This window comes from Dermacentor andersoni, chromosome 1 (genome assembly GCF_023375885.2).
Source record: "Dermacentor andersoni chromosome 1, qqDerAnde1_hic_scaffold, whole genome shotgun sequence".
NCBI lineage: Eukaryota > Metazoa > Arthropoda > Arachnida > Ixodida > Ixodidae > Dermacentor > Dermacentor andersoni.
The window spans coordinates 89,933,123-89,946,222 of NC_092814.1; the positions used below are offsets into that span (position 1 = coordinate 89,933,123).

The 13,100-nt window shown below is 40.6% G+C and overlaps 1 protein-coding gene across 6 annotated transcripts in view; it reads right to left on the minus strand.

The window, feature by feature from the left end:
- Positions 1-13,100, minus strand: part of LOC126544308 (probable phosphorylase b kinase regulatory subunit beta) — a 95,085-nt gene that overhangs the window by 74,341 nt on the left and 7,644 nt on the right. For all 6 annotated transcript variants that reach the window (XM_072286323.1, XM_055061752.2, XM_072286321.1 and 3 more), the window contains exons 3-10: positions 12,362-12,497; positions 7,729-7,831; positions 7,546-7,653; positions 6,580-6,639; positions 6,344-6,480; positions 6,091-6,250; positions 3,821-4,021; positions 3,650-3,707 (exon numbers count right to left, since the gene is read on the minus strand). In XM_072286323.1, the coding sequence (XP_072142424.1) occupies positions 3,650-3,707; positions 3,821-4,021; positions 6,091-6,250; positions 6,344-6,480; positions 6,580-6,639; positions 7,546-7,653; positions 7,729-7,831; positions 12,362-12,497 (963 nt within the window). The remainder of the gene's footprint in view (positions 1-3,649; positions 3,708-3,820; positions 4,022-6,090; positions 6,251-6,343; positions 6,481-6,579; positions 6,640-7,545; positions 7,654-7,728; positions 7,832-12,361; positions 12,498-13,100) is intronic.

Sequence of the window (13,100 nt, forward strand, 5' to 3'; positions counted from 1 at the left end):
GCATCGGAGAAGATTAAATTCTGGGGTTTTACGTGCCATAACCAAGATACAATGATGAGGCACGCCGTAGTGTAGGGCTCCAGGTTAATTTATATTGCCTGGGGGGTCTTCAATCTGTACCCAATGCACAGCACATGGACTGTTTTTGCATTTCGCCCACATCAAAATGCAACCAATGCAGCTGGGATACAAGCCCGCATCCTTGGGCTTAGCAGCGCAACGCCAAAGCCACTACGCCGCCACCGTGGGTACTGAGATACCTCAAGGATTCTGCATATCAACTGCAACTGCATTTACTTGAAATAGCAGGATACACACCCAACGAATAACGGGCCAAGACATACTTACGCTTATGCCACTACATGGATGAGACAACTGACTGACACTTTCTCATAAAACACTGGACGTTAACGATGTGCCAAGCTACTGTATCTCTAAACCAGGCCACACACAAAAGCTCTGTAGATGAGCCTATTACATGCACAGAATCAAGCAAGGTATGGATGTTGCAAAATGGTCATTACCTCCTCTACCACTCTATCCAGACTATCCTCTCACTCTGATTAAATGGTTAATACTGTCATTCGTCCACGTCTTTCATGTTGCTTGCCACGACAATTAACATTATTACCAAAAATGCTGTACAAGGCAGCTAATAAGCTGACATCTGGCAACGGGGATTGCAGGATGACATCATGTCATTGTTGGGAAGTGTGATGTGCAATTGGTGACCATGTTAAAAAATCAGATGCCAAATGCTAGTTCTCAATTCCTCCAATTCAGAATAAATTAACCTCAATCATATAGCGACCTTCAAATAATAGATTTTTTTTCCTTAGAGTATTTGGATCATGATGATCAGTGCCTTTTTAGTGAATCTACAGATGACAAAAATTGACAAAAAATTAGGACCCTCTTCTCCCTCCACTATTTTAATTCACTACTGTTGTTTTCATTATCATGGCACCTACCATCAGTGCCCTCTTATGAAAATACCTGACAGTTTAGAAAAACTTAGCAGTAAAGTCATGCAAATGCCACTTAGAAAAAATTCTGTAAGTTACTTTATGGCACAGCACTTCTGTTGTTATCTTCTACCTTGACGTATCACATTGATTTCATGAGAGGGCTCCCTCTCTGTTTTTTACCTGCGTCTGTACAGAGAGGGTCAACTAGACAAAAAAGAAAGGAAGAATTGGTGAGCCTGCTGCCATCTTTGTTTGGAAGCTATCATAATCAGGAATGCCTGGCAATCAGTGGAAAGTCACAAAGGCCGTAGTGTTCTGCTGCTGAGCCTGAGATTATGGATTCAATCCCAAAACACTTGTTTTGCTGCAGGGTAATCTAGAATCACAGAATATCAGAATGAATACCCAATCCTTGGCATCCCCCAGGTGTAAATAAATAAATAAATAAATAAATAAATAAATAAATAAATAAATAAATACCAAGTAATTTAGACAACACTTAACAAGTGATCTGCTGGCATGGCATCATCTGCCCTTGGGGCGGCACTATAGGTGTTCACATTGGCAAGCACAGTCCAGTATATGAGCTGCAGGTAAATTTTCGATGATTCTTACCTGCGCCTTTCTCTACTGCTCCCACTGCAGTAATTCCCAGCCCAAACAGTGAGAACATACAAAGATCAGCAAGACATTGTCAAAATCCCTAGATAAATCTCTGGTGCACTAAATTTGAGTCACTCAGCCTAAAAGGCAGTAGCACCAAGTGGACACACAGCTCCATTAGCCTCATCCCTGGGAAGGTAAACCATGGGGTTTCATTGAACATCCCATAACTCAGTCCAAACATCATGAATAATGGCTCAGGCTATGTAAATTACCAAATTAAATCACAGCATATGAAAACGAGGCTAATACAATGAGAGCAACGAAAACTGCTAATTAGGCAAATATAAGATTATATTAAAAGCAGGAGTTTTACGTGCCAAATTCATGATCCAATTATGAGGCACACCATAGTAGACGAATCGAGATCAATTCTGACTGCCTGGGGTTTTGCAACATGCACCCAATGCATGGCACACAAGCATTCTTGCGTTCCACTTCCATCAGAATAACGCCACCACAGCTGGGAACGAATCCACAACCTCATGCTCAACAGTGCAACGCCATAGCCACTGAGCAACTGTGGCGGGTGTTAATTAGACAAATAATTAAGTGATAAGTCAACAGACAAATACTTGAGTTCACCAAAGACTGAACTTTAACGTTGAATGAACTACAGGTAAGAACCTATGGGTTATAATTAGGGGTATGCAAATATTCAAAGTTATGAATACAAATCAAATACTTCAGCCGATTTCCTTTTTCTTCTTTTCCCCACAACTTCAGATCTTTCTTTTTTTTTTTTGGAAACCATTTATTTAGCATGTTTGGAAAGCTGGTCACACAACAGCCATTCTTTCTCAAAAAGCTTTTTTTGCAATCAGGCTCTGAAGTTGTTGAGAACCTATCCGGGCAATTTTTTTTCATGACAATTACTGATCTTGTGTTTAAAACTGATCCTTTGTCTCTTATGGATAGCTTTATTTTTGCAGGGAAGCTGTCTATGGCTAGGATCTGGAAAAAAGATTTGTCCCCCCTACCCAAGATGTTGACAAAAACAAATCATCATGTGGGCTGATCGTGGCGATACTGCAGAAAGGGTCAAAGCTCAATGGCACATACCCCTGTGGGCTCGGGCACTTCTAACATGCCCTTGAACTACCCTTGTCACATGTGGGACCCAAAGAGGCCCCAACCACAAGGGTAAGAACAGATGATTTTGAAGATAATGTTTCATACAACTTTTTCAAAAAGGACTTAAAAAATTCTCAGCACCAACCGAAACGCGCTAGCGCCATTGCTCGCGTGTTCATTGTCATCGTCTGCTTCCACAGATGGCTCTGTTGTGCCAAAAACTATCATCATCAGCAATGGCTTGAGCGTCACCTTTCACAGCTGGCTACGTTGCCGTTCATCATTTCACCATAGAATTTCACTTCTCTTCTGTTGTTGTAATGGGGAGGCCGTTTACGAGGGTATGAGCCATTCACTGCCTTATGTGACGGACACATTTAACAACAGAGGTGATACGTGAATGTGTGTGCATACCTATATTGCCATGATGACCACAGATTTGGACAGTAAATATGTTCGTGCCTTTGTTCAACATTCTGGGTCACCTCTGTATCACGCACTAAACAGCTTTGCTCGTCATCTATCTTCACATAGTGGATGGGCTCTTAATTTTTTGTGATAGTCAATGCAGGCGTGATCCCTAATTATATCATAATAAGCATTCCTGCTTTACACGTATGCGTCTGCCATTTGACTATTCCATATTCATTTGATACTTGCTAATCATATTCAATATTTACTATTCATATTCGATTTGTATTCGAAAAAGTATCTTTGCCTACCACTGGTTTTAATAGCCCAAAGCTACACTTGAGCTTAATTACTTCGGCCACCTGGAATGCTTTAATGTCCACGTAAATTTAACTATGTCACTGTTTTTGCAATCTGCCCTATCAAAATGCAGTCACTGCATTTAAGAGTCAAACTGAAATCAGCAATCCTGTTATCAAAATTTAGTCTGTGCTACACATAAAACCCAGTACTCTACACTGAGAATAGCTTACCATCAAGTATCATAAGAATAAAAAACATTGGCCATTCCGACTCGATATTTTCAAATGCCTGAAACAAGAGGAAACAGCAGGGTTATATAACTGCAATGTTCATAAACTTCAGTGTGCTGAGCACTGCTTCCAAAAATGCTAGAGAAGAATGAAAATGCCAGCAGAACTCACTTTGGTTTCCCCTGATGTGTAGTATTTCCGGCTTCTGTCTTCAAGCACAGTGCCATAGCCATCTCGTAAAAATCTCTTGATGCCATAATTACTCCGATGAAGCTTTCGTATTATTTTATCCTTTGTGCGTTTGTACAGGTAGTCATCATGGGTGGCAAAACATGGAAAGCTCACAGCCATGAGGAGCCCAGTGTCAGTGTTCTAGACATAAAAAGAGCATGTTTAGGCCAGAAGTACTTGAAGGTACCCTGCAAGATCTTTTTAAACATGGTAAATAAACCTGCTTAGTGACTAGACAATGCTTTCATAAACCCCTAAGCGAAATATTGTTCCTGTACTCGCAACAGCAACCCTACAATTTCGCTCAAGAGACTCTTGCTTTCCACTTCCCAAAATCCTCGCCACTTCTCATGAAAATTGCTATACACATGTAAACACAATAGTAATTGGCCATTTCTTTAGACATCATGATGAGTAGTGCCTTAAGCATGAACAAAGATGTAAATATGTCACTAGTGCTAGAGCAATACTGCCAAGTTCCAACTGGTGGCAGAGACCGATATCACTCTGCTGATACCATGGCCTCCGAAATCAGGTGACATGATTGAGGGTCATGTGACCCAATCTAGAGGCCAAAGTGATGTGTAGAGCATGGTAGGTGTCGTTCTGTAATGGCAAAGTGACAGGGCTTTGAGTACAGTCAGAACAACAAAAACATGGGGAAGGCTGCAAGGGCATAGTAGTGGAAGCAATTGATTACCCATAACATTGTTCATACAAGGTACATTCAAAAACAATCTTTTCTTGGAAACGATTTGTAAAGAGATGCCCTTTAATGCCATACACATTCCACACCTTTCATAACAGGTGGTAGGGTCGCAGTACAAGTGTCCTGCACAAATAAAATTCTATTTGTCCCTCCCTAACGGGCTCTGCAGTAGCCATACTGCTATTTTGCAGTACTCAGTACAAAAGGAGTAGTACCATACCATATGATTCATTAGAACAGAGAACACACTAAGCAGACACGAGAATGCTAATATGCGAAATAGCAATTTTTTGTAAATTCTACAAACACTACAGTCAAACCTTGTTTTAAGGAAACGGGTTAAAACAAAGTAATGCATATAATAAAGTGACCATAATTCCCCTTCAAATTTGGATAGAAACCAATGCATTTAAAATCTCATTTTAACAAACAAAAAAAAAAACGGTTTCTTTAGGCCAGAATGAAAATTTCCTGATAATGTTGCACCAATAAAGTTGAAATCTGGCAACATGCAATGCTGTTTGTAACTTGTCTGTATTACCAGTTCAAAACTCTCAGAAGCTGTCGGCTACCTGGCAATGCGCTTGTCAGACAAAGGTGTGACAAAGCTGTACCACCATTATCACTGTTATTAGGCACACAGATTTATGAACAATAAGAATGGAAAATGAAATGGATTGTTACAAATTACAACCCCTGTTCCGAGTTCTCAGTGGGTGATCTGTTTATCAGCATTACTTGAACATGCAAATGGAGCACTGCTAGCCTCCAATTCAGTACAATGCCTGTCACAGAACGCCGGTGCAGAGAAATGCTTTTCTGTTGTTTATAAGCATCCTCTTGTATACGGTGATGAGCATCATACAAAACCATCTCAGCGCTCTGCCAGCACGCTTATTAAACAGTGCAATACCCCAGTCACTTTTCACTGTGACAGAGCCCAATCATGATCAAATTTCTTAATTCTGATTAGCTCCTTTCCTCAGCTCATGCAAAGGTGATAATCACAACCAAGAAATTCGATCCCAACCAGGCTAAATTGTGATTGAAAGTGCACATGTGACATCACTATTAGACCTGTTTACACTGCTACTTGATACAATGACGGTGAAGATTTATTTGTGTTGACAGTTGCATTAGAGAAGCTAGTCATCTCACTGATGAACACATGACAGAAAATCTTTCACTGTCCTTCGGCAGTACACAGTGGGCTTTTGCATTGGCTTACCCACTGGGTAGTAACAAGTCAACCTAGTTTTTCCTGGCAGCCAATGTCCGCCACGCAGGCAGAAAATCATTATACCAAAGAAATAGACATAATGAGATAAGTGTGGTTCCCCTTTCAACTTCATTATGGCGGGTTTACAGTAACCATTTTTTTTTTCTAGCTGTATTTAGAGGCACCATAGTATGGAATGTGTCGAATTTTCCCAAGCTGTATTCTGAGATGTGGAAGTCTGGATAAGCTGTGAAAAAGTTAAAAATAAATTTTATGCCATACCTTTGAGCTCGACTCTCTGGGCAGTAATGTCTCAAAAATACTTCTGTTGCGGTTGTGAGCATCAACATCCACATAGATGACAGACCATGACGCGCCTTTGTCGCCAAACAAGTTGCAACCATTGATGGCTTCCAGAGCAGATTTTGCCATGCCAATTGAGCTGTATTTTTTAAAATATCACAATTAGGGTAGTCAAAAAAGAGTTCAAGTGAAACTGATGCAGCTAAATGATTCTGACAGTCATTCCATTTACCTTGAGTGAATCTCAGGGGTGCCATTGTTATACTTGCTGCCCCTTTCCCAAACCCCAAAATCTGGTGTGCGGTAAGCTCTTTCAACATAGTACACCAAGTTCTGTACAAAGTTCACTTCATCCATTGTATAAATGATCTGAAATGTATAACGCCCACATTTAAAATCTCAAAAAACACTGAATCTGGAGTATATAGTCTTAATGTGAAGAAAATTAAAACTGCTATTATCACCAACCTGTAGCCCTGAGGTGATCATTTGAACAAGATACAGTAGATAAAGCGACACTGAATCGATCTGGAAGTTTAAAAAAAAGTAAGCATTTGTAATTCACAAATAGAAAAGAACTCTGCTCCAAAATGCATAATTTCAGCCATTGAAATGCTCTGATCTAAAAACATCCACAAACAGGGTGCTATGGGAGACAAAACATGCTGTCTTCATTTAAGATGGACACATTGCAGTATTTGTCAAAACTAGTGATGCTAGAGTAGTGAAATTTCCAAATCAGGTAAATATTCATATTTAAGAAAAAGAACTTTTGAATATTGAATAAAATACCAAATATTTTTATATTTCTAAACAAGGTGACATATATAGTTTGTATGGAGTTCATGTAGTAAAAAAGGCTTATTTACATTATTTTATACATGCATGTAATGTTCACAACCGGACATCTGGCCAACGGAGGAGCTTTGTGAATTAGATATCTGGTGAACTATGATGACGACAATGATTAAATGAGAACGACCCTCCACCCCATGCACATAAAATGTTGTTTGGTGAAGGAGCAAAGTTTAATACTACATGCATGACAATTCATTAGATGCATTTGGGAGAAGACTGTCAAAATGAAATTTGCTTGACCCAAACAGACGACAAATTCACAGGCCGCCTAAAGGAGAGACATTTTTATTGAATGACTGGAAGTTACTCTACAGAAGTTGGCTTCTGAGAAGGATTTGGTGCCCCTCTGCAGCATTCATGGCTGTCCTAGATCACAAACATTTGGAACACTCCCCATTTGTGTCAGTCTCTCTGCCCCGAGACTCCAATATCCAAATGGAAATAAATATTTGACAGTTTGAAACTAGGAATTCATGGACTCAATATGAATCAAATAGCAAAGACTATATTTGCACACCTTAGTCAAACCACAAAAACTTGCGTGTGAAGTGCCAAGAAATCTGCAAGAAGGCTCACCTGTAGGTGCCCATAATCACTTTCAGGAATGACTGTCATGCCAGTTTTCAGATGAAAGATTGAGTGCAGAGCATGCTGCGGCCCTTGCTCCACTTTAAATTTTTCCATCTGAGAGACAACAAATAATAACACATTAACCATCTCAGCCTAGCCTATCAGTGATACCCAAATCCCACAACTAACCTTGTCCTTGGACTGTCGCATCCAGCAAAACAATATGCCACGCATACACTTAACAACACTCTGGCCCAGCTCGTACGATTTCCCACGATCGTCATCAATCCTCCTAAGGAGAAAGCCAGAGAGAAAATGAAGGCATTTAGCAAAAAACAAAGCCCACAGTGTTTAAAGCTCCAACAGTACAATGCAGACAAGTAACATTAGGATGTGTTTAGATTCCAACATTTTTGTTTTTTTAACTATTTCACTACAACGGGAAGATCCTATTATTTACAGCTGGTGCTCTTATCTCAAAAATTCGATGCTGATGTGCAGCAATCATGAGTCACATGCTTTCTTTTTTTTGGAAGTGGTGAAGGGCAAAGTCCGAGTGAATTCTCACCACAACACGTATACCTCAGTTTACCAAAGGTAGCTTCAAGAATCAAAGTTCTGCTGCAGAAACAAAAACAAAAGTGATTCTGAAATCCCTTTGCAGGGGCTACCTACAGTATAGCGTCATGCGTATGAGAAATGGTTTCAACAATCTAAAATTATCAATCGAAATCTTTAATAACTGGCGACAGATTTTAACAAGTGTGTGGTAACGAAGGAATTATAATGTCTCCTCAAAATGAGCAACTTGTTCTGTCCCCTTGCTTGTTCATAAATGCATAATTTGCTTTCACATGAAACAATGTTTACGCCTATCAAACTGATAACACTATCATAAGAAGAGTGAAACAAAGCTAGTTGGCTTGAATGTTAACAAGTGCAATGAACCACATTTGAAGTAGTAGCTTAGTGCGATAAAAGCACGGAAACAAGAAAGGCGGACAAGGACAAGCGCTTACTCACAACTGTTTAATGGAAGAAGGATAGTACGTTGGAAGGAAGGATAGTACGTATATATCCTCTTGTCACGCATACGCCTACCAAGCAGAAGAGAAACAGGCACATGCACGTCATAGGCGGTTGCGCAAGAAGGTAAATCCAGCATCTAGTAATGTGATAGAAGGCTCACTTACACGCCTATCTCTATTCTCCTTGATAAAGAAGGCCTCAAGAGCGAGCCTAGAAGAGGCGTTGCTGCTCCTGCCCAGAATAGTAGTTGCAGAAAATCGAGCGTCACAACCACACGCGCTAACATGAGCCACCAAATGTGCGCCCTTATCCTCCTTTTTGTTTAGTTTTTGCGGATGTTCCCTTAAATGGTCATTTACACAACGCTCGGTTTGTCCAATGTAAAGCTGCCCACAAGGGTGTAAGGGAATTGCATAAACAACCCCTTTGGAGCACTCAACAAAGGGCTTCTCATGCCTCCTGCGGCAGCCCCGCCTGCTCTCACAGCAAATTCGAGAACACAGCTTCGAAAGCTTGTTGGGCGCAGAGAGTAGCGCTTGTCCTAGTCCGCCTTTCTTGTTTCCGTGTTTTTATCGCGCTAAGTTACTTCAAATAGGGACGACCAACTAGCCCAACAGTAAACTCTTCTACAATGAACCACACTTATGCAAAGTTTTAAATAATGTTGAGGTGGCAAATGACAGCATAGATAATGCAGACTTCAGGAGTAACAGGCATTATCACTATAATTAATAAGCAGTTACCGTATATGGAGTTCATATTGTATTTGCACGAATATAACACACCTCCACCAAAACAACAGGGGACTTTAAGCACCTCAGAAAATCAAGAATATATGGGTAGTTCATCTAGTTTGTAGTAAAGCCTCAGAAAAACCAAGTGCACACTATGTAAGTGTAACCAACACAGTTTTGCTTACTGTCCTCTTGAGCAACTTGGCAGTGATTAATTAGCTAATTTGATCATTATCCACTTAAATGAAAAGCCCCCACTGCAACACTTGGAAAGCTCAATGAGAAATGTTTTAACAATTTATTTCTATGAAGATAGCTGTAGTGGATTTAATTTTTCTGAGATTTAAAGAAAGTGCACAAGATCTGTAAAAGGACAACCATTGGACCACGTTCTTACAACAAGCCATGTTAGTGCCCTCAAACATGCTTTAAATGAATCATTGCTGTTGCATGCAGGCAAGATGGAAACAATGCAATTTCTTAATACACTCTACAAGTGTTCCATTGAAGGTGTTGTAATTCAATACGCACTTCAATAGACAGCAAAAAAATGTTTTTTCAAGTAGTCAATTAGACAAGTCACAAAAAAATACTTTCAGTGAGAACAGTAAACAATAGTGAGTTATTTGCGACAAGTTTGCTAAGCCACTATTGCAATTTCTACGTAAGGAGGGCCGCAATGCTTTTATATGAATACACATCTACACAGCAGACCAAGCTGCTCTTAAAGAAAGAGAGAGTTGGTTGAATTTGTGCAGCATGAATGCACTTTCAGCATGCATGTAAATTTGTTGTTATGATTACAATGCAAACTAACAATGCAAAGTGCAGCCGCATCCATTAGGTGAGAATAGGCAATTTTACCACAGCACAACAAGCGGTTCCACTGAGACTATCTATCTGCGTAGGCACTGGGGCAAGAGGTGAGCTGTGAATGCTGCATTTGTGTTTGCAGTGCACTTACCAGAAGACAATAGCTAGCATTGTATCTGCAGTTGAATCTCTTTGCACTATTGTCCCCATTTCCCTTAGCTGTGCTGAGTTCTATTCTTGTTGTTAGCAAATCTGCTCACCCCCTGCCATCAAGACATTGGCTTTCCTGCAAAATCCAGTCATCTAGTGGATGAGCTTGCCATACTTTGAAGCTTTAAATTGAGAAGAGAAATGTAACTGATTTGAATGACAGTTGCTTCCGCATGCTTCTAATGAAAGTTATATCTGTACAAACACAGTATACTATATTATCAAAAAGTAGTTTTTTTAACATCTGTTACTTAATTACATAATTACAAAAATAAAATAGCACTGCTATTTACACCATACAAAGGCCATACTGCATGCAACCAGGACAGCAGCAAAGACTTGACCTCAGAAAGTATTTTCAGCCTGCTTGCTTTCTCCCAGCGGTGTGTTCAAACCCCACACCCTCCCTTACATCCAGCTTTTCTGAACATCAGGGTTTAGTTTGCGTGGGTGTCACCACGGGGCATATTGACCTTAAACTTTTCAAACTTCCCGTGGCGACGTAGTGATGATGTCAACGAAACAAAAATAAAAAAATTAGAAGCTATCCCTGCACAAAGAACTTCACCAAAAAGCTTGTCCCGCCGGTGTTATCAGTTTTCTCGATAAAGAGTAGCCGCTCGTCAGCTGGAAATGACTTATGATCCTAAGAGTGTTTAGTCGCAACACAGCACACACAGCGATGACTGATCCTGGGCTTTTCAGAGGCTTCCCAAAAGGCTTCCCAAAAGGCAGCATCGTTCTTTTTTTAAATATACTAAGTCAACGGGCTAGGATAATCCCCGGAAGCACTCCACAGCAGCTTTTATTCAGGTGGAACACATTCTGTATTTCTTGGTAAGGCTTCGCGTCCAAATGTTGCATGGCGTCTATGAGACACACCGTTGTGGACGGCTTTTGATTTTGACACACCATTTTGGCAGTACCTTCTCCCTATATGTTATAACAATATTTCCTCTTTTCGCCTACCCTATCGCTGTCGCAATTTGTCGGAAATGTAGACTACTCCAAGGTATCCAGTTGTTGGGTGATCGTAAAGCTGGTGGAGAACAGTGGTTATAGGCAGTATTAACAGAAGTTGGAGACCATCGTAGTTAGCACGGCGATGGTATAGAATATCATCTTGGAGCAGGAACAGGTTGAGAGATGAGTACAAGACACCCGAATATTGCATTCACAGGGTTGTAGGTGCAGGAACATCACAAGTACATCTTGCCTCTTCTACACCCCCTAAACATTATTTTTAGTGTGAAGCAAAAGCAGGAGAGTAGTCGGCATTTCTGCGATGGTTATCACACAAAGACGTCGGTAAATCCAAAATATTGCTCCCTTTAGTGGCTCTAAAGAGCACTATTACTGAAGGTCGTTACACAATTATAAAGATTTTATGACCCCTCCAAGTTATGCACTTATTGCTTCCAACAAGTAATCACGGTACTGTCTAATGACAAATACTGTGACAAGAAAAAATGCACGTAGGATAATTGAAGCCCACGATTTTGTCTTTTATCACCGACAACATTTATAGGAAGAAGCACAAAGAAATGTGGTGCAGAGGTGTAATTGTGCCAACACTCTGTCTTCACAGCTGACGTCTCAAATGTCTGAAAACACGCTACCTTCATGCAGTGGCTGCTTGGGGTGCTAATTGGTACATATCTACAAAAGCTGGATATGTTATGACCTGGCCGTGCCAATCTTAGATCAGAGATTAATGTGACACATGTAGTGGGCCTCCCTCGTGCCATGCATTCATTGCTTCACCCTTCTGCTGAGTAAGCACTCTCGCTCTCATCCCCCACAGATACACGACGACACAACGAAAATGCGAGCAAACACGCTGCCGTCTACCCTCGAGAGACCCCTTACTAAATCTTTAGCACATGTCCAGCATTCATACTATAGGCTTCTCTCTGTTAGAGCTTCAGTACTCCTTAGTATGCCCCATAGCACAAATGTACAAATGACCACTTTGACCACTTCACTACAGAAGCTAAACAATGTAGAAGACTCAGAAAAAAACATGCCATTCTTACTTGTAGGACTGGTAAAGGCTCCATATAGCAACAGCACAGTAGATGCTGTCACGAACATACCCATGTTCTTTATCTCGAGAAAGCCGTGGAAATAGTCCTGTTGTTGGGCTTTGGAAGTTGAGCAGTTGCCGTTTCACTGAAACAGTTTCCAAAGAAATGCTTGAAATAGTAAGCTAGCCATAATAGCGAAACAGCGCAGACAATGAGGCGAGTGAAACAGACAAAACAATACACTGCCTGTCAATCTGTCACAATGTCTTGTCTTTTTCACCCGTCCCGTCGACTGTACTGTTTCGCCATGATGAATGTAAACCGACTAGCCCAGCTCAGAGACCTTGTCTAATTAAACTAGCCAATGTGAAAGAAACAAGGTGCATTTTACTGCCAAAGGACAGAAAAGTGGGCAGATTGGTACACATGCACCTCAGGGAAAAAAACATGCACACCAATGATACACAAGTGGTTAGCTCAGTGACTGTCTTTCATTCTCTGCTTTGTGTTTTGTCAGTGCCGTTTTCTTCAACATGGATTTTACTTCCCGACTAGCTTGCTTAGCTAAAAAACTTAAAGCATGATCACAGATATTCCACAAGAAAAAGATGGGACACAGGTGTCACACACCAACAAAGTACATACCAACAAGGTCTCCAACAAGTCCTATTACAGCTTGTTTAGTTGTTTTTTTACCTATAGTGTGCCTAACGTAAAGGGCCACTTAAATTTAATACAATAAAACCCA